General features: G+C 39.8%; 1 protein-coding gene across 9 annotated transcripts in view; it reads right to left on the bottom strand.

The window, feature by feature from the left end:
- Positions 1-9,821: 9,821 nt before the first annotated feature.
- Positions 9,822-20,741, bottom strand: part of nrg1 (neuregulin 1) — an 84,300-nt gene continuing 73,380 nt past the window's right edge. For 4 of the 9 annotated variants that reach the window (XM_084103594.1, XM_084103600.1, XM_084103601.1 and 1 more), the window contains 6 exons: positions 20,482-20,505; positions 18,467-18,569; positions 18,181-18,295; positions 16,823-16,956; positions 15,496-15,696; positions 9,822-11,984 (listed from right to left, as the gene is read on the bottom strand). In XM_084103594.1, coding sequence (XP_083959720.1) covers positions 11,405-11,984; positions 15,496-15,696; positions 16,823-16,956; positions 18,181-18,295; positions 18,467-18,569; positions 20,482-20,505 — 1,157 coding nt within the window. In that variant the 3' untranslated portion in view covers positions 9,822-11,404. The remainder of the gene's footprint in view (positions 11,985-15,495; positions 15,697-16,822; positions 16,957-18,180; positions 18,296-18,466; positions 18,570-20,481; positions 20,506-20,741) is intronic. The other 5 variants (XM_084103596.1, XM_084103597.1, XM_084103602.1 and 2 more) reach the window with 2 other exon arrangements.

The following is a 20,741-nucleotide window of genomic DNA, read 5'->3' as shown; positions in this document are numbered from 1 at the left end:
TTCTATTGTTCTCCTTAAACATAGTCTTTTGATCCGTTTACAACCTTGTGCAGCAGATCAGACATTTTCTCCGGCCTAACAGTGCAACAAGTTAGGCCTAACAAGTTCTTTTGGTCTCACAACATTACATCCACTTTGGTTCACTAGTTCACTAGTACTAGTTCACACTAGTTCTTTCAGCCAGTGAAGCAGTCATTCTTCTAGTGCTTGAACAGCCAGCTGAAAACTGTGCCCCCAAGTTAATAACTGTTTTTTACAATGGAAATCAATCAATTAAAAACGTACTTAAGCTAGACAATGACTTTCTTCTAGATCTGCTGTACAGCCAAAACAATCTTTGTTGCATTATTTTCCTGTTATCTCTGTAAAGCTGCTTTAAAACTATCTGTATTGTAAAAAGCGCTGTATAAATGAAGGGGACTTGACTTGCTGGGTGAGGAGTAATAAGGTAAGGTTGACGTGATTTATGCACAAAATGGCTGCTACTGAAGATGACAACATGTCCACTGTCAAATGATACAAGTGCAAACCACAGCTGTCAAGATGCTGGAACACAAGTCGGCCAAGGCTGGCGTCCAGTTATTTTAGCCAGCATGATAATGTCGTCCAAATAAATATCAGATTATTCCACTGAAGTCCACAATGAACATTTCCCTCATTGCCCTCTTGAACAAGGATGGGCAGTTCTGGCCCTCAAGGTCCTTGAGGTTTGCTCTAAAAGGTGACAACATAACCAAATTACATGAGGCTATTCAGAAAGATCCTAACTGAAATGAACGGTATTTTCCTCTCTCCAGTGCACCCACTGTAATCTGCCAGCGCTGGGCAACCCTGTCCCTCAGGATCTACTTTCCTGAAGAGTTCAGATCCAACCCTGATCAAACTCCTCTGAACCAGATAATCAATGTCTTCAGCAGCACTAGAAAGCTGCAGGCGGGTGAGTTTGATCAGGTTGTTAAACTCTGCAGGAAAGTAGAGTCCTTCAGTCCTGCTCCTGAACAGCCACTGTCCTGGAGAGTTTAGCTCCAATGTCCACTCATTTTCATCGTTGCAAATTATAAACATTCTGCTTAATACAAAAAAAGAAAAAAGAAACTGCAACTTTACACACAGAGTACCTCAATTATCACTATATTTCATGCTTGACTTTAGAGAATTTGTTTTCAGCATCTATATTAGGAGTCTGAATCATCCAGGGAAAGTTCAGTCCATTCCACCTCCAAGGGAGTTTTCCCTGTAATTCAGCAACAGCTGTGGCAGTGGAGCAGCGCGAAACAGTTTGACTGGACTCTGGAGGGTTACTCACTCACTCACTCCGATCAAGAGCTCAGGACACCAGCGGAGCCGTGGAGCCCCTCCACCAGACACGCTCAATCAAGGCAGATGCTTCTCGGGGAATTTTTCTCTATCATAAAACAAAGTTGCGCTTGTCCATGGAGCTTAGTGAGTGGAAAAGTTAAACCAGAGCATTTCCTAAGGATCAAGACATTTATAAAGTGCCATGTTCAGTGTTTGAGCCCCGAACATTATCAGGACGGCTATTCCAGAGTTTAGAAGCAAAATGTAAAAAAGCTTTACCTCCTTTCGTGGACTTTGCTATATGTACAATCAATAGTTTTTGACCTTAAAATAGATTGTAGCATAGAAGATTGGTTAAATATAAATGAGCTAGGCTGTTTAGAGGTTTATAATAAGTAGCAGTATTTTATATTTTATGCAAAATTTGATGATAGAATTTGGGGTGATATGATCATATTTTCTCAAATATTGAACTAACTGTGTAGCTTTTTTATGGACAATGCAGGACAACCAACTAGCACATTACAATAATCCAGTCTTGAAGTTGTAACAGTGAAAGCTAATGCCATGCTTCCTAATGATATCTCCCAAGGCATGTACAGAGTGAACAGCAGTGGTCCTAGTACTGAGCCTTGTGGTACACCATACTGAACTTGTGATCGACATCTCTTCGGTTACTACTATGAACTGATAACGGTCAGATAACTATAATTTTAAACATGCCAATGCAATTCCACTAATCCCAACGTAATGTTTAGGAGCTAATTTGCTATCATCTGGTTTAATCACAATCAGATTTTACAGACCACAAGACATGCAATCAGTATTATGCTAAAGAGTAGGTAACACTTTAGTTTAGGGTCCAATTCTTACAATGAACTAGTTGCTTATTAGCATGAATATTACTAGGATATTGTCTGTTTATTAGTACTTATAAAGCACATATTAATGCCTTATTCTGCATGACCATATTCTACATACTTAATCTACTCAATACCTAAACTTAACAACTTATTAACTAACAGTAATTAGTCAAAAGTCCTAATTAATAGTAAGTTATTAGTGAGAATTGGACCCTAAACTAATGCATGACCAAAGTGTATTTATGCACAAGGGTAGAGACTGTTGCAATGGCTAGTGCAGTGAAGAAAAAAGTAAATTTTTAGCATGTTTTCACCCCAAACTGATTAGATCCCTTGAGAAATCGTGGATTAAACCACTGGAGTCGTATGGATTACTTATGCTGAGCCACAGAGACGTTGTTTGTGCTCTCAATGACAAATGCTTAAAAATTAGTTCATGCGTTCATGACCTCAAGGCTAGATTATTGTAATGCTCTACTGGGTGGTTGCCCTGCACGCTTAATAAACTACAGCTGGTCCAAAACGCAGGAGCTCGAGTTCTTACCAGAACCAGGAAGTATGACCATATTAGCCCTGTTCTGTCAACACTGCACTGGCTCCCTATTAAACATCGTATACATTTTAAAATATTGTTGATTACTTACAAAGCACTAAATGGTTTAGCTCCGCAGTGCTTGAGCAAGCTCTTAACGCATTATAGTCCTTTACGGCTATTGCGATCTCAAAATTCTGGCCAGCTGATAATACCTAGAATATCAAAATCGACTGCTGGCTGTAGATCCTTCTCCTATTTAGCACCAAAACTCTGGAACAGTCTTCCTAACATTGTCCGGGAAGCAGACACACTCTGTCAGTTCAAAGCTAGACTAAAAACACATCTCTTTGACCTAGCATACACACATTATCAACTTCTATAATTCAATGTTAGGCTGCATAGATCAGGTCAACCGGAACCGGGAACACTTCTCATAAATCCTGATGTACTCGAATGGCGCCTGCGCTAATATTAGTCTCTCTGTTTATCCCGAGGTTTACTGCAGTCCGCCGGATCCAGGCCGTATCCAGACCTGATGAAGGACCTAGTCTCAACTAGTCTCTCCCCTGTGAAGGCCTCCTTCCCTTCCCTTTACCTCAGTATAGATAAAATGATGTTGTTTTATCTGTACAGAGTCCCCACATGGCTACGCGGATGCGATAAATAATTCTGTATTACACATATTTAAGGCCAGACAAGTAGTTTGTTGAGGGTTGATTTGTAAAGAAGGACTACACGCTAGCGCATATATATATATATATATATTCAAACACGCACCGAACACATGATGTGCATGTGCGCGACGTCGGTGTTTGCGCAGAGGTTGTGTAGGAGAACCATTCCTTTAATGAAAGAAATCCTGACAGACCAGTTACAGGTTAAATGAAAAGCATTTCAATCATTTTAGATATCTGATAGCACATACCGGATGGCATTAAAGAGTTTCTATCCCACGAGTTAAAACCTCATTCTTTGCTTTAGTGTAACAGGAAAATTCCTGTGACTTTTGAAGCAATTACTATGATTGTGCTGTAATTTATGGATATACTTCTATAAAAGGTTTATCAAGTTCCCTTTATTTCTACAGCGCTTATTACAATACAGATTGTTTCAAATCAGCTTTATAGTGATAACAAGAAAATAATGCAACAAAGATTGTTTCTGCCGTGGCAGATCTAGAAAATAGTATTTACTATATACTATTTACTAAATAGTATTTACTAAATACTATTTTCTTAAGAAAATAGTGTCATAGTCCAGCTTAAGTAAGTTCAGTGATGGCTCATTTCTGGTTGGATGTTCTTCTGTGATTATCTTCAGCAGTTGCAAGAGTGGCAGAGAGAAATAGGCCTGAAGAACCCAGCTGAAGCAGAAGTGTTGTGTGATATCCACAGCTCAAACGCTGCAGTGTTCATGAGACTGAACATTGATTTTCTCTCCGTGTCCGACCCGTGGACAGACCTTCACACTGCATGTGTGGCCACAGGTCTGTTCACAGGTTTTGTTTGAAATTTGTTAGATTTGTTAGACTGTAAACACAAAATGAAACATTTTAATATTAATTTAACAGTAACTGCTGACATTTTGAAAGCATCGGTGGGACATGCTTGTTTTTAACATTTTTTTTGTTAATTTTAGAGTAAAAACTGTAGATCGCAGAGCTTCATACATGTTCTATGTCAATTTCACAACTTGCCATTTCTAGAAAGGCCACACTAATAAAAGTCTTTATGTAAACGATTTATCTTGTCCTATGATCAATTGTGGACAAATTCTTCCGTCTCTGGGAATTTTTGGGTTGTTCCGGTTTCTGGCAAACTGGATTGTTCTTGTAAATGCCACGCATGCCGGACATGCCGTTCACATCCTTTGCTGGGGTATGTGTCATCATCGCTTTTAGTCAGGGAACCTGCAAACCATTTGATCCATTTTACTTCAAAATCTGAACATTTTGCTAACACGAACTGCATTCTGAAAGACAGACCATGCAGAAATAACTAGTCCACCCAGCTAACAGGGAACGTTCCCATAACTTTCACTAACGTTCTTTAAAAGTTATGGAAATGTTAGGACAAAACCTTCTTAAAATAATGTTTATGGAACGTTCTTAAATTGCTATTAATAGTTAATATGTGTTCTCGTAATTTTGAGAGAAAATGTTTTTAGAACAACATTCTCAGAATATCTTTATGATGTTATTAATATTTGCTAAATGTTCTTGGAATGTTTGCATAAAACGTTTTGAGAAATGTTTTAATGAAACATCTTTGGAGTGTTATTTGTCAAAGTCAATTTTTTTTGTATAGGGCTATTCACAATACACATTGTTTCAAAGCAGCTTTACAGAAAGTTATGGTGTTATAATATTTATAATATCTTAAAACCTTATGGTCGCATTTAGCAGATTCCCAGCTCCGGGAACCCTCTCATCACTTTAGCTAACGTTCTGGCAAGGTTCTCTCAAAGTTATGAACAAACTTTATTCCAGTAACATTAATAGAATATTCGGTCTTTCTCAAAACGCTAGCGCAAAAATATTATTCATATATTGTTCATGGAACGTATTTTTTGGTTGGACGTTTATCTAACATTAAAATGTACTACTTGTTTGATCATTAAAGAGAATAAGAAACAAACAATGAATGCAAGCTTTGCATAAAACATACAGGCAAGCAAGAATAACACACTGACTTCATCCCAGCTAAAAATATGTTCTTGCTAACATTCCCATTAAGTTATGAAAACTTTATTTCTGCATGTTTTCCGAATGTTCAAAACATCCATGTTTTTAAATGTTTTAAGAACGTTTTGTCCTAACATTTTCAGAACGTTAGTGAGAGTTATGGGAACGTTCCATGTTAGCTGGGATTGAACCTAATGCATTACACTTAGATGTGTGCATTAGATGTGTGTCTGTCCAGTTGTTTGTTTGATATTCAGAAAATGTAAGCTTTGCTCTTTACGATTCCACATTTTGTGTATATACTGTATATACATTAAAATATGAATCGTAAATTAAAAGTCTTATCTGTTATTTTTGTAATGATATGATAATTTTTAATGCACTTAGAAACTTTTACTCATTTTTAAAATTTTCGAATTTTTAATTTTGTGTTTTGCTAGTTTCAGCCCGAAGCACTTTTCATTTTCACATCCACGTTGTTTAAATAGCAAATGCATTTGCGCCCATGGCCTTCTGGTCTGAGGTGTGTGTTCGGGCGTGTTGTTGGAGTGTTGCTATTTTGAGGAACAGAAACAGACTGAGCCATTGACCGCCTGAAACCTGGTCTAAACTCAATGGCACAGTATGTTTTTGTTATTTAAAGAGCAGGTTAGTAATGTGCGCCTATAGGCGGGTCCACAACGCGCGTACACTCTGTTTATTACACACACACTCTGCTTATTACACACACGTGCTTGTTACACACACAGGGAAGCGCAGCAGCACACAAACTTTTAAATATTTAAATTAAAGGATTACAATGTAAGAGATTAATATTGTGTACATAAAGATATGGTGGAATCCGACTTGTGCTTTAACCTCACACACACACACACACACACACACGTTTGCGCTCTGGAGAAGCATTCAGTCTTTCCACTATCAAACTCCTCCATGTAAATAGCGAATCCGCCATGGCGCGAGTACATGGCTTTTAAAGGGAAGGGAGATGAGACACTGATTGGTTTATTTCACGTTATGCCCAAAACACACCCATTACTCATTAAAGGTGATCTAAGTAACTTTTTTACCTTAACTGAACAGCTTCGGAGTCATTGGAATGGTTATATTACTTATTTCGGGTTGAATGGTGGTCGTTTCGCACCCCCCTGGTGCCCGTGAGCGGAAAATCCGCACTTGCAACATTCCAAGTATAGGCGTCAGGAAGTATCGCGTGATATCAGGTCTCGCGATGTAAACAATTGCTTTACGGCCAAAATAAATTTGCTAAAATGCTGTCATTATTGCGCTCCCTCACGCTGTTCGAACCCGAATGAAGAAGACGTTTTAAAGAATGTCCCATCTGCTTTGATGTCGTTGATCTACTAGCCTCTGGTGTCTGAGAATCGCCAACGAGTTTTTACAACAGTGTTGTCAAATATCTATTCCGAAGCTGTAGGGGGAGCTCTAGAGAGAAACCTGCGAGCAAAAAGCGAGAATACAGCGAAGAAATGCCGAAACTACTGAGCCCTGCTTTAAGAGAACAGGGACGACCCTTTTAGACCATGCGCCGGGAGCGCTGACCATTTTTCCCGTCGTTAAACTAGCAAAAGTGGATTCGGACCGACCTAAGTGAACTTGTGCCGTGCGCTTTAGACCATGAGCTTAGATCGTTAAAATAGGGCCCTTAATGTTAATACAGTTTTGATACTTTCAAATTATGTTAATTTGAAATACATTCCCGTGGCTGTAAGAAAGGAATTGCTTACATCTTATCTATTTTTATCACTTGAATCCATATAAACATATAAACAGGGAAGCAGTGGGTATCACTGTCACCTGACAGGTTCGAGTCCCAGCTGAGCCATCAGTTAGCAGTTAGTTAGATCCTCTGTGTGTCAGTGTGGGTTTCCTTCAGGTCCTCCAGCCTCCGCCACGGTTCAGAGACATGCAGCAGAGGTCAAGAGAGCATGGCTGGTGTGGAGAATGATAGAAGAGTAGAAGCATGGATGCTCCCGGGGGAATTTTTGAGGATTTTGGAAAACCAAGGAAAAAAATGTTCTTAAAGCTACACTGTGTAATTTTTAAAGTTGATTCTTGGCAAAAAACACTTTGTTCTTTCAAAATTATATGTCCTCATTCATGTGTAATTACTTCCACCAACTAATCAATTATTCTTGTAAGCGAAGAATCCGCCATTCAGAATACATATGAGCGAGTCGCTCGAACAGCGGCAGCCATGTTTCTCCTCCGTTTTGAAAATACATTAGCCAAAGAGGGACATACCTGGAAATTCAAACTTCGGCTTTCGCGCTTTTACTCAGTGGCACCGTGACGAATGCGAAGGAGAGCCCCCATAATAATACGGCCACCATAGGAGTTAAAACGCCCTTGGATTGGGAGGGGCTAGAAAGTAATATTCAGTTGGTAGTCCTATACAATTTCACCGCTAGCTGGGAGAAAATCTCACACAGTGTAGCTTTAAAACATTTAAAAAAACTTTTTAACATTCTTAGTTCAAGTAATGTTACATTTGGGTGAAAATACAGTTAGTAGAATGATTTAAGAAATGGTCTGGTAAGTAAATATCATTCTAATCACCACAAGAACATTTTAGGAACATTTCAAAACACTGTTCCCTCAACGTTTATATAACCTAAATTTGTAAGCTGGGCAGTTATCTGTGCTCTACAACTATGTAGGCATTTGCTTGGAAATAAGACATTTTAATCGTACTTGTGCGAATGATTGAAATCTATACAGTTCCTACCTTTAGATGGTGAGCCCAAGCACATTAATGTAGTGCTATCCATCTGTATTAGTATTAGAGACTAACTGAAACGTACATCTCCGCCAGTGTTTCCCAGCCCTGTTCCCTGAGGCACCAACACTGCACTTTTGGATGTCTCCCTTATCTGACTCATATACTTCTGGTCTTGAAGTCTCTGCTAATGAGCTGATGAGTGGATTCAGGTGTGTTTGATTAGGAAGAGTTTGAGCACTGCTGGACTGTGTTTGAAACCGCCCTCATTCACTGTTCCCTACATTACTCCACTAATATAGTCCACTTGACTGAGTGAGTGAATTCATGAGTGCCGGAAGAGCTGCTGCTTTTAGTTTGTGCTGTTTGATAATCACATGACACTTAGCACATTGGTAGCTCCAGTAGTAATGAAAGGATTTACGGTCACGGAAACTAGCATTTATAAATCTTAATTAAACAATTAAAAAGGAGTAGCCTATGCTTTATTCCTGTATGATATTACATTGTACCCACATTGGACCAGCGGATTGGAAAACGGATGGATGGATGATTCAGCTGCGCATCACAATGCACTCTTACAGTGCATTGTGGGTATTATCTAGCCGTTGAGTGTACATCAGTTGTACACTCGTTATTGTGGTGCATTGTGGGATTGAATGAGTGCACTAGATAATATCCACTATGGTTTCAGACATCACGACAAATGTCTGTCCCCTCAAACATTGCCCTGTTTAAGGGTGTAGGGGCGATTTCAGACACAGCCATGGTGTGCCTCCAGGAACACGGCTGGGAAACACTATGATTTTGCTCCAGTTCCTAGTCTTCATATTACCAATAGGTGGCGTTGTCACCAAATTTGAGGGTATTGTGATGACACGTACCAAACTTTATGTCAATATGCCGAGGCATTGTGAAGATGTCTTCACTTCCTGACAGTATGGTACATCAGAATAACTTTAAATAAGTTTTGAACGGCATCATCTGAGATTAAAATTTAAAGTAATGAGTTTAAAGAAAACCCCTAAAATTGTCACTAGCAGAACTGATACCTGCTCCAGTATAATCCAAACTTCATTCGGCCATACAGGTACCAGATACATCCATGCAGAGGAAAAGCTAATCAAATGTCTTAAGGAGTTAAGATTTCCATCAAATGCTAACAGCTTTACCTGCTTTGAGAATAGTTTGGAGAATTTGTTCGGAGAATAAGACATTGCATTGCAATAAATAAGGAGACCCAACACATAAAGCTATCATACATAGCGGCCAGACATTTTATAGAGTTGTTCACACAAGAGCAAATGAAACTGAACATTTTGGTGGTCATGTTTGACCGTGCTTGTTTTGCATGTGTTGTGCCAGGCATGCCTGTGTTTGTCCTCATGCAGCGTTCAGAAACACTTTATTTGTCTCTGTGGAGAGCATCTGTTCTTCATTTATCTTCATTGGCAATCAACCAATAAGCCAAAATCTGCTATGCTGGAACGCTGATCGTTTAGAGATCACACGTCTAATTTCATCCAAAAAGTAAATGAACAGCCATTTCGGAAAACAAAAATATGTACGATGATGGAAGATCAAAGATCACCTTTAAAGCCGCCATCTGTGTCACATCCAACATCAAACAGCTCAAAATGGTCGGAAGAGTTACATAAAGGCTTGCGTTAGAAGCAACAGAAAAAAGGCTGTTCTCAAGTGTCCCAGAAGCAGTTCAGCTCATTTTTATTGTACAATCAGTTTCATGGATATTTGTCATGGTGAACATTTATTGTTTTTTTGTTGTTGTTTTTTTCTGAATGAGTTTGAATGACAGAATGTTGAATAACAGAGTCTAGGCCTAAATGGCAAAACAACACACAAATATATTATGGAGTGATGAGGAGAAAAACACATTAAAAATAAGGTTTTGTTGATGTACCCAAAGATTGCAAATATCTCCTATTGTCAATGCTATTAAAATATAGATTTATAGATGCTAGATTCCATAAGGCCCAGATAATAAATAAATAAATAACAAATAAATAAAGAAAATAAATACAATAAAATGGGCCACATTTGATGGAAGAGGAAGCGTAGGGGAAAAGGCCTTCACACAAGCTTGATAGTGAGCTCTAGGTTAAAAGTGTTGTCTGTGTGACCAGTTCTTCTGTTCAGCAAGCTGGATAGACTATTAGAGGCTATTTTCAGTAAAACCTTGTGAATACATAAGTTACTGTATTAATCTGGTGACGCAAACATAACAAAATACTGTACAACAGGTGATTTGTTCTTTAAATGATCACACATATACACATAAACATGATGAGACTTAAAGGAACACTTTGAATATAATGTAACGTTCTACATGGATAGCAATGGACAAATGTAAAAAAGTGATCTGGACAGTAACTAATAAAATAAAATATAGGAATAAAAATGTCGGTGTCAGTATCATAAAAGTGGTGCTATAACTTTCCCACAATGCATTGTTAGAGAAGCCAATGAGCATGATGGACAAAGTGAGCCATATATTCAGTCGTGAATCAGTAATCAAATCTAAAGTCTCATAGAACTAATGTCTGCTGTACATGACAACCGTAATATTGAATGATTATGTTTGATTAATAGCCGATCGTACATGATTTGCTTCCTGTGAATATTTTTTTGCATTTTTTTCTTAATTCTATAGCTTTTGAATTGTCTTGTTTGCAGTTTGCAGCAGCCTCGCATTGATATTTTAAATCAAAATGCAGAAATAAGTATCAATGTAAATAAAACAAGTCAGGTTAAATCAGGTTTTCAAGCCCGCTCTGGACGTCTCTCTCATCTGACACAGTTCAGGTCATGGAGCTGCTGATCTGAATCAGCCGTGTTAAATAACAGAGACGTACAAAACGGACCAAGATCAGGACTGAAGAGACCATGATGCACTTTTACACACTTTAATCGGATAGCAAGAACTCAGACATGGAGTGCTGGTGGATTTTTTTTTTTCTTTTCTTTCAGTCACAGAGAATGTGTTTTGTTGCCGCCGAGTCGTGAATATATGGCCCAGTGTCATAATGCAGTTCTTCTTTTTCCCAACTGAAATTAAAAGGCACCGTTGATTATATTTTTTCTGCCATTGAAATACTGTGACCTCAGCATGTGAATGGCACTTTTTTTTCACAAACACGTTGCACACATTATAAAAGTCTTTGTTTCACTAACATCACTAAAATAAAAGTTGAAGTTTTTCTTTTCGCAATACTTAATTATAGAAAATAAAGGTTTAGTGGTGATTTTCTTCTTCTTTGCATGTCTCACACGGCGATGGGGTCTTGTTTGGCCATGCGGGCCGTGAGTCTGCTCTGCAGGTCGTGTTTGGGCGAGAGGAGCAGCGCAGGGTTAGGGTTAGTTCTGCTGCCCTCCAGCCCGTCCAGAACCAGCCCGCCGGACACCACAGGGTTCTGGGAGCCGAGAAACGGCGTGTCCTCGTCCTCGGTCTCGCTCTCTGAGCCGCTGCTCTCTGAGGGACTGCCGCTGGGTTCGGGCTCGGGTGCCGTCTGAGTCCTGGTCCCGGGGCTCTGGGACGGGGAGGACGGGCCACCTGTGCTTGTGAACCGCTGTGACAAACTCTCCTGCTCCTCCGTGTGCACAGGACTGGGCAGATCCAGCCCGTGGTTATAGTGGGCCGAGTGGCGCAGGTTCTGGCCCGTCTGGCTCTGGTGTGCGCTGGGTTTGTCCCGCAGGAACAGCAGGGGGCGCTCCTCCTCTCCCGAGGGACTGGACGGGACAGGGGTCGCCAGGCTGGAGAGAGGAGCCGACGTCTCGGAGGGCGTTGCTGGAGAGAGGAGACCCACGGGGGACACACGGGCCGGGGTAGTTATAGCCGAAACATACCTGTGGAGGAACACACACACACACTCGCTTTACAGCACATGTCATAACTACTGCCTCTCCATCAGCAGATACTGCGCTGTGTCTCGCTTCAAAGGCTCGTCCTCTAGAGATTTCTTTTCTGAGTTTGGAATGTAATGCATACTTTCCTGAAATGAGGCATCCTAGTTGACGTATGTGGCCTAAGGAGGGCGCAGCCTTCGAAATGAGACACAGCAGTTGTGTAGGAGAAGCTGCTGTGAAACTGTACCAAGCTACAAGCCACTCATAATGTATAGTGGTTCAATAACAGCTGCTCTTTTGAAACAAAGATAGCTAACATTACTAAGACTTAAAGGGACTCGCCCTCGAGTTGTTCCAAACCTGTATGAGTTTCTGTCTTCTGATGAACACAAAAGAAGACATTCTAAAGAATGTCAGTAACCAGACAGTTGATGGACCCCATTGACTTCCATACTATGGGAAAAAAATACTATGGAAGTCAATGGGGTCCATCAACTGTCTGGTTACTGACATTCTTTAGAATGTCTTCTTTTGTGTTCATCAGAAGACAGAAACTCATACAGGTTTGGAACAACTTGAGGGTGAGTAAATGAAGACAGAATTTCAGAAAATCAAGTCTGTTCAACTATCAAACGGCAGTAAAGAAGGCAAAATCTAATTTCTTTTCTCAATTAATTTCTGACAACGCGAAGTGACCAAAAGTCCTGTTTGACACGAATGACTCTCTTCTAAACCCGCTAGTTTTAAACATGCAATTGTGCAACCTATGTTGAAAAAACCTCAGCTTGATCCAGAAATGTGCAGTAACTATCGACCAATCTCTAAACTGCCTTTAATCTCTAAACTTTTAGAGAAAGTAGTTTTCTCACAGCTCCAGTCTTATTTGGATTCTTTTAATATTTTGGACATGTTCCAATCTGGCTTTAGATCATTGCATAGCACTGAGTCAGCTCTGTTGAGGGTTACAAATGATATCTTGTTTGCTCTGGATTCAGGCTCTGGTGGTGTGCGGGTTTTGTTGGACCTGAGCGCTGCATTTGATACCATTGACCACAACATTCTTCTTGAACGGCTAGAATATATGGTAGGTGTCAAGGGCACTGTATTACAATGGTTTGCTTCCTACCTCGAAAAGAGGACTTTTTCTGTAAATTTAGGAAATTGTTCCTCGTCATCTGCGCCTGTTTTGTTTGGTGTGCCCCAGGGATCTATTTTGGGACCTTTATTGTTTTCCCTTTATATGCTGCCCTTGGCCCAACAGTACAACATTTCAACATTTCAACAAGTACAACATTTCATATCACTGTTATGCAGATGATTCTCAGCTTTACCTTCCAGTAAGGCTTGACACCACTGCTCCATTTGATGTGTTATTGGAATGTGTAAATGATATACATTTTCTGCAGTTAAATGAGGATAAAACAGAGGTTTTAATTCTGGGTTGTCCTGCAAGTTCCTCTCCTGCTCTGGAAGCCCAGTTAGGTCCTCTCTCAACAAATGTACACAGACAAATCAAAACCTTAGAGTGATCTTTGACTCTTCACTATTTTTTGATGAACAAATTAGTGCGGTTATTAGAGGAAGCTTTTTCCATTTAAGATCTATTGCAAAGTTGGGTAACACTTTATTTTGATGGTCCCTTTTGAACGTGCTGTTGACTATAAGTAACTTTGCAACTATATGTCAACTAACTTTCACTGGAGTATTAGTAGACTGTCTGCTTAATATCTGCAAACGCTTTATTGTGATGGTCCTCCAACAGACACTCTACTGACTATAAGTAATTTTGCAACTACATGTCAACTTAATCTAACCCTAACCCTACCAGTCTATTAATACTTAACTAACACTCTAATGAGAGTTAGTAGACATGTAGGTGCAACGTTGCTTATAGTCAACAGAATGTGTTAAAGGGACCATCAAAATAAAGTGAAACCCAAAGTTGAAGAACCTTCTTTCAAGCAAAGATTTAGAAGTTGCGATTCATGCACTTGTAACATCACGATTAGATTATTGCAACTCTCTTTATTCTGATCTCCCTCAATCTTCACTATCTCGATTGCAAGTTGTTCAAAATGTGTCTGCAAGACTTTTGACTAAAAAGAGGGATCATATTTCCCCTGTTTTAGCATCCCTTCACTGGCTTCCCATTAAATTCAGAGTTGATTTTAAGATCCTTATGTTTGTATATGAGGCGTTGTCTGGCCGTGCACCAAGGTGCATTAGTGATCTTATTGTGCCATACTGTCCTGCTAGGGCACTTAGATCTTCCAATCACTTCCTCTTAAATGTGTCGCTACAAATCAAAAGGTGATTGGGCCTTTTCTGTGGCTGGGCCCAAGCTTTGGAATGGTCTCCTTTATCATGTGAGGTCTGCTCCGTCATTGGACATTTTTAAATCTACTCTTAAAACGCATTTTTATTCTTTAGCTTTTGGAAACCTGTAATTGTTTTTTTTTTTTTTTTTTTGTATAGTGTAGACCTGCTTTGCACTATGTACAGCACTTTGGATCAATCTATATTGTGTTTAAATGTGCTTTATAAATAAATGTTGTTGTAGAATTTTCATTTTTGGGTGAACTATCCCTTCAGAGTCTACTTAGTTTCTCATGTTCTGCTCCGTTTTGTGCACAGTTAAGAGCACAAGCCTTTTAAAGTATGCCTCAGTGACGGTGAGCGTGGATGGACGCGCCACAAATTCATATGTACAAAAACAGGCTGCAATCAGACAATGCACAGTCATAAGAGGACTTGGTGACAAACATTCGGTCACATGCACTGTCCGTGAGATGAACACAAACAAGTGAAGTATGGAAGGGCTACAGGTCTGCAGTGGGACAAAACCTGAATTGCTGAATGGGGGAGGGAAGATTTTGAAGTGGGAGAAAGAAGTGATTCAGGGGATCCTACAAAATATAAAAATATAAAATATCTAAAGATAAAATAAAAGTTACTTAAATGTTCAGTATTTTATGTTTGTATGGCACAGAATGTTATTAGTGTTATCAATAAACGGTTAGCAGGTGCGAGGTTAAAAGGCAAAGCATCTTTCTTTTGCCTGCTCTGACAAATGCAACAAAGCAAGATCTGAAGCATTGTGTGTTTGGGAGAACTGTATAAAATAGACTATTGCAGCAGAGCCAGACAGAATTTCACGAGAAATGGGCAGTAAATCTGCTCACACCTCTACCTGCGGGCGTTTACGGGCAGAGTTACAGGCAGAAGCAGGAGGAAATATGACATAAAAGTGGGCGAGAATCCTGTGGGAGCGGAGCTAAACATTTCATTGCATTGAAGCGTTCATTGTAGCGTGTTGCAATGCAGTGCTCCATTTGCTTTGGCGTGTTCATGTCTTTATCTTACAATCTTCACAGTCATGGGTGTTTATAGTGCCCGTACAGGGACCCGTCAATTCATTTTCTTCCAAATGAAGCCGATTGAAAAACATGGGGCGATGTGAATTACCCGCCCCTGGCGTGCAGAGCTCTACCTAGGGCTGAAGGGGTTGTACCTGTCGCTGTAGGGGGAGTCTCTGCAGGACGCCTGGGTGTCTCCGCAGCTCGTCAGGTAATCGTTGAGCTGATGGACGCCTCCGGTGGCGTTCAGACGCCCTCTGGGACCGGGCGTCCCGTGCCGGCTGCTCTCCTGCGAGGACTTCACCAGGACTGCATGAGCGTCAGAAACCACACTGTCTGCTTTCCCATTACTCCAGCTGTGAGAGACCAAAGGCGAACACGCTCATCATTCACATCATCTAGGCACGTGTTCTTATGAATGTTTATCAGTGAAAATTATAAAATGATATGCTATGCCATAGAATATTTCAAAGCTTTCTTTGAAAAACAAAACAAAAACATTGAATGAAAAATTTTCTAACCAGTTCTATGATGCTTGAAAATCGAAAAATGACAAAGGTAGAATTTGTACTTATGAGGGAATTAATTAACTTTCTCATTCCATAAAGCAATATATATTAAAGTCAAGTCAAGCCACCTTCATTTATAAAGCGCTTTTAACAATAGAGATTGTTTCAAAGCAGCTTTACAGAGATAACGGGAAATTAAAGTAACAGAGATTGTTTGGCTTTACAGCAGCTCTAGAATAAAGTTATTGTCCAGCTAAAGTTAGTTTTGATTGATTCACTTCCATTGCAAAGATCATTAGTTATTAATGATCGGAGATCACTAATAGATAGTATTAGCTCCTTTAACACGACACCGTTCTAACAGAAAACCCTTAATGCGCTCCGGCCGCTCATCCACACAACAACAGTGCCTGGGGCTCGAGAACGCAAACCTTGATTTACGTTGAATTAAAGACATAATCAAGTCAGTCTGAGGTTTAATGTCACATTTGAAAACACCTCTGTGGTCATCCAACATCCAATACTAACTAACATTACTTAGTTAGCTAGCTAGATATTTAACAGGCACTGTTTAAAGTTATATAGTTTTCACTAGCTGGCAATTTATTATTATTATTTTATGGGTAGTGTGGTACTTGAACAGAAAGTCACTTCTTTTTTTAACTTGTGGCTTCCATAGATGTCCTCAACCTCAGGAGCTAATGGATGGTCTGTGAAATACTGAATCAATGGGCCTTTTATGTCAGGAAGCTTTGTTGTTGCACTCTAATATGACTATCAGTTATCAGTATAACTATAATATAACAATATAACTTCCTGCAAAGCTGCTTTCAAACAATATGTACTGAGAAAAGCGCTATACAAATAAATATGACTTGATTTGACTCAATCAATTTCATTTGGACAGTTTCTCTATCGTGTGTGTGTGTGTGTGTGTGTGTGTGTGATGTGTGATTATGGGACTGTAGTGTACCTCAGGCTGGAGGAGCGAGTGACGGCGCTGGACACATGTGTTGATGACGTGAACTCGGTGGCGGACAGAGATGTTTCCGCTTCTCTGTCGGTCACATGAACGTGAGGAGGGACGGGATTTTTCGGCATGTAATGCTGAAATCAAACAAAAGTTGATTGGTCTATCACTGTTTTTCTTGAAGTGTATGATACTGTACACTTGATCAACTTTAACTGTTTAAACACATATTAAAAAAGCCCTTTATTGTAAATTAGCTTTTAGTCGATTGGTACAATACTTGTTGACCACTAATCTTAAAGGATTAGTTCACTTCAGAATTAAGATTTCCTGATAATTTACTCTCTCCCACGTCACCCAAGATGTTCATGTCTTTCTTTCTTCAGTCAGTAAGATCTGAAGGTTTTTGAGGAAAACATTCCAGGATGTTTCTCCATATAGTGACTTCAATGGGGTCCAACGGGTCGAAGGTCCAGATGTGAGTTTCAGTGCAGCTTCAAAGTCTCGACACGATCCAGCCGAGGAATAAGAGTCTTATCTAGACAAACCAGCGGACATTTTTACATTTATATACTTTTTAACCACAAATGCTGGTCTTGCACTAGCTGTGATCACATTGAAAGGTCACACGTGTTCCGGTTAAAAAATGTAGGGCGAAAAACTCCATCTCATTTTCTCCTCCAACTTCAAAATCATCCGACATTGTTGTTTTACATTTTATTTTTATTTTATTTTTGTAAATGGTGTTTGACTCAAGTCTTTGCACGTTCGCTTTGTAAACACTAGGTCGGTTCTTCCGCCTACCTTTGAACCTTTCAACGTGATTACGTAATGTGTGACGCATCACAGCGAGTGCAAGACGAGCATTTGTGGTTAAAAAGTATATATAAATGTTTATTTTGTTTAGAAAATGTCCGCTGGTTTGTCTAGATAAGACTCTTATTCCTCGGCTGGATCGTGTCGAGACTTTGAAGCTGCACTGAAACTCACATTCTGACCTTCAAGTCCCCCATTGAAGTCACTATATGGAGAACAATCCTGGAATGTTTTCCTCAAAAACCTTCATTTCTTTTTGACTGAAGAAAGAAAGACATGAACATCTTGGGTGACGTGGGAGAGAGTAAATTATCAGAAAATTTTAATTCTGAAGTGAACTACTCCTTTAATACTGACGGCATTAACATAAATGGCACCATTTTTCTGAGAATGAATTATCTATAATCCCAAAAAAGGGGGCGCTGTGTTTTTAACCAATGTTTCAAACTGCAGTGCACAGGATTTTAAAATCTTGGCCTCTGGTGTAGATGCAGCATGGTTTTATCATGTCAGCGTGATGTTTGAGATGCAGTGACCACACTCACATTGACCAGCTGCAGGTGTTCGGGTGGAGGCTGGGGCGGCTGAGCGCCTTTGGCCGCAGCGTTTCGCTCTCGCAAACTTTGCCGCAAGCGGTCATGCAGCTTTTTCCTCTGTTTTCTACGCGCGCAAAAAAATGTAAAAAGGAAAAAGAACAGCTCTTAGACTTTAGGAGATCAGATATCGAATCAATAATTAATATGGCTCATTTTAGTTTTTGAGTAAAAAATTAGTACAAACTAAGTGTACAAAGTAACTTAGTACAAACAGACATTTCAAAAAGTGAATTACTTTGTTTTGCAGTAAGCCACCACACACATGATGCCAACAACCAGAACAGCGATGCAGATGCCTGTTATAGTCAAAACGCGTTTCTGATAGAGCTCCTCAGCTTCTGGAAGAGAGGACAGACTGCTTTTCAAGCTTGAACACACACACACACACACATTACATCTCAGTCATATTCTTACTTGGAATCATTATTTTATAATAACAATGTAATTTCAACAGATTTCCAAGTAAGAACATAAGCTAGCACACATGTATGTTTCCCGTGCCGCTGATGCTTTAATTAGACAGGGTTTATTGATCTCAGGATGTAGTTTTGCTGAGAGGGGAGGGACAACAGGACAGGCTAATTCAAGGTCAGTTCAGAAAATCATCATGTCGTCACAAATGACATGAAATGCAATCCCGGCCGGGCCTGAGGCCTCTGGGATGCCTGCAACACTCAACACTCATGCATTTCACTCATTTCATTATGAGGTTTAGATCACAACAGTGACAGACTGAATTTATTGAAGCCTTCAGCAACTATTTGTATGTATATTTTTGTGAATGGTCAATAGATATGGAATGCTAAAGGCTTTAATAAAAAGTCATGAACTGGTAGCAGCACAAACTCACAGACTCACAAACTATTTGGCTGGGAAATGTGTCTGTTATTTCATGCTAAAGACCCCATGAAAATGTTTGACGAGCATATTTTTCTTTCCTTTGTTGATGCGCAATTTGAAGGAAGCTTGAGTGGGACAGAAAAGGGCTCCTCCCCTTTAGTTTACATGACATGAAAAACTGTGACATTTCATGTAATTTTACAGTAAAATACTGTTATCATTGCCATTTTGTCTTATTTTATTCTCATCAGTTATGTACATTAGGGTTTTATGTTATGTTATGTTATCTTATGTCGTTAAATGTTTATTGCATCATTTTAGTGTCATGATGGTGTTGTATTTGTGTGTATGACTGTGCACCTTCCTTTATTTACATCAGCTTGTGGAAAAGCTACATGTGATGCATTTTGGGTAATCTTGTAGCTTTCTCTTTACCAATTCTGGCAACCACAGCTTTTCCCCCCCTTTTGTTTTTGTTTAGTCATGGTGTTATTAGGGCAGGGGTGTCCAGTCCTGATCCTGGGGGCCACTTCGCTGCGGGTTTTAGCACCAACCCTAATTAAACACAGCTAATCAATTTTGACTGGACACAAAACTGTGTACGCCCCTGAGTGCACGATGATGTCATCAATATTTTTTTTATCTGCTTTAAAATTTTCAGTTTCTTCATGGGGTCTTAAAGGCACAGAATACTGTAGGTTCCCGTCACACAAAGCGCATTGAAGCCTGTGAGCAAACGCTGCCACTCGTTTGATTTAGAAACTTCTATCTTGAATCGGGTTTTTAGGGTATAGCAAACACATTCTTGATGCACACAACACAACGGCAATCACTATGTACAGACATTGATAAAACACTGATGAGAAGTAGAAAAGGGGGAGAAAACCAAGAAGAAAGTGAGGAATGAGATGTCATGCTGAAGATAGAGGGATGCATGAATGGAGGGCAAAGCAAAGCTGAAGGGATCTAAACACAGCATAACTACTGCAGTACGGCTTCTCTCCTGCACCGCTGAACTGTGTGTGAAATTTAGCTGTCTCTCTCTCTCTCTCTCTGTGTGTGTGTGAGTGTGAGTGTGTGTGAGAGAGCTTTTCATATCTGCCTTGAATGGAAGATATCAGAGGTCTTGATGAATTATTAACAACATCCTTCCTAGCATGCAGGCTAATGCCCCCCCGCACGTCACATGCTTCGGAGTGGATATCCACTTTCTTGTCTAAAACCCTAGAAACCTGCAGAGTGGCTCTAAGCAAATTAATATAATAAAGAATAATGATGTCAATCTCCAATCATCTGTTATGGCTGTTTGATCCCTTCATGAGCAAAAGGAAACCAGCTGAAGTTGAAGGAAACAGGCTCAAGCTTCTAGACCTACGAATCTGCAAACTAGGAGGAAAGAACGATTCATACCCATAAATTCAATCCCAAGATGTTCTGCCAAGGCAGACAAGGTGATGAAAAGAAAGCAAAACACAAACAAACAAAAAACAGTTGAGCGGTGATGTCAACTCTGACTGACTGCACACAAACACGCAGATCAGCTCCAGCTCAAACACCTCCAAAAACACCATATACCTGAAGTCTTCTCAGCATGTATATATTGCATGGTACATTACACACATACACAGATACATATTTGACAGCAGAAATGATTCAAACCTATTCTGTTT

This window comes from Abramis brama (genome assembly GCF_963993115.1).
Source record: "Abramis brama genome assembly, chromosome: 25".
Lineage (NCBI taxonomy): Eukaryota > Metazoa > Chordata > Actinopteri > Cypriniformes > Leuciscidae > Abramis > Abramis brama.
The sequence above is the reverse complement of the archived record's forward strand: the minus strand, read 5'-3'. Positions and strand labels throughout refer to the sequence as shown.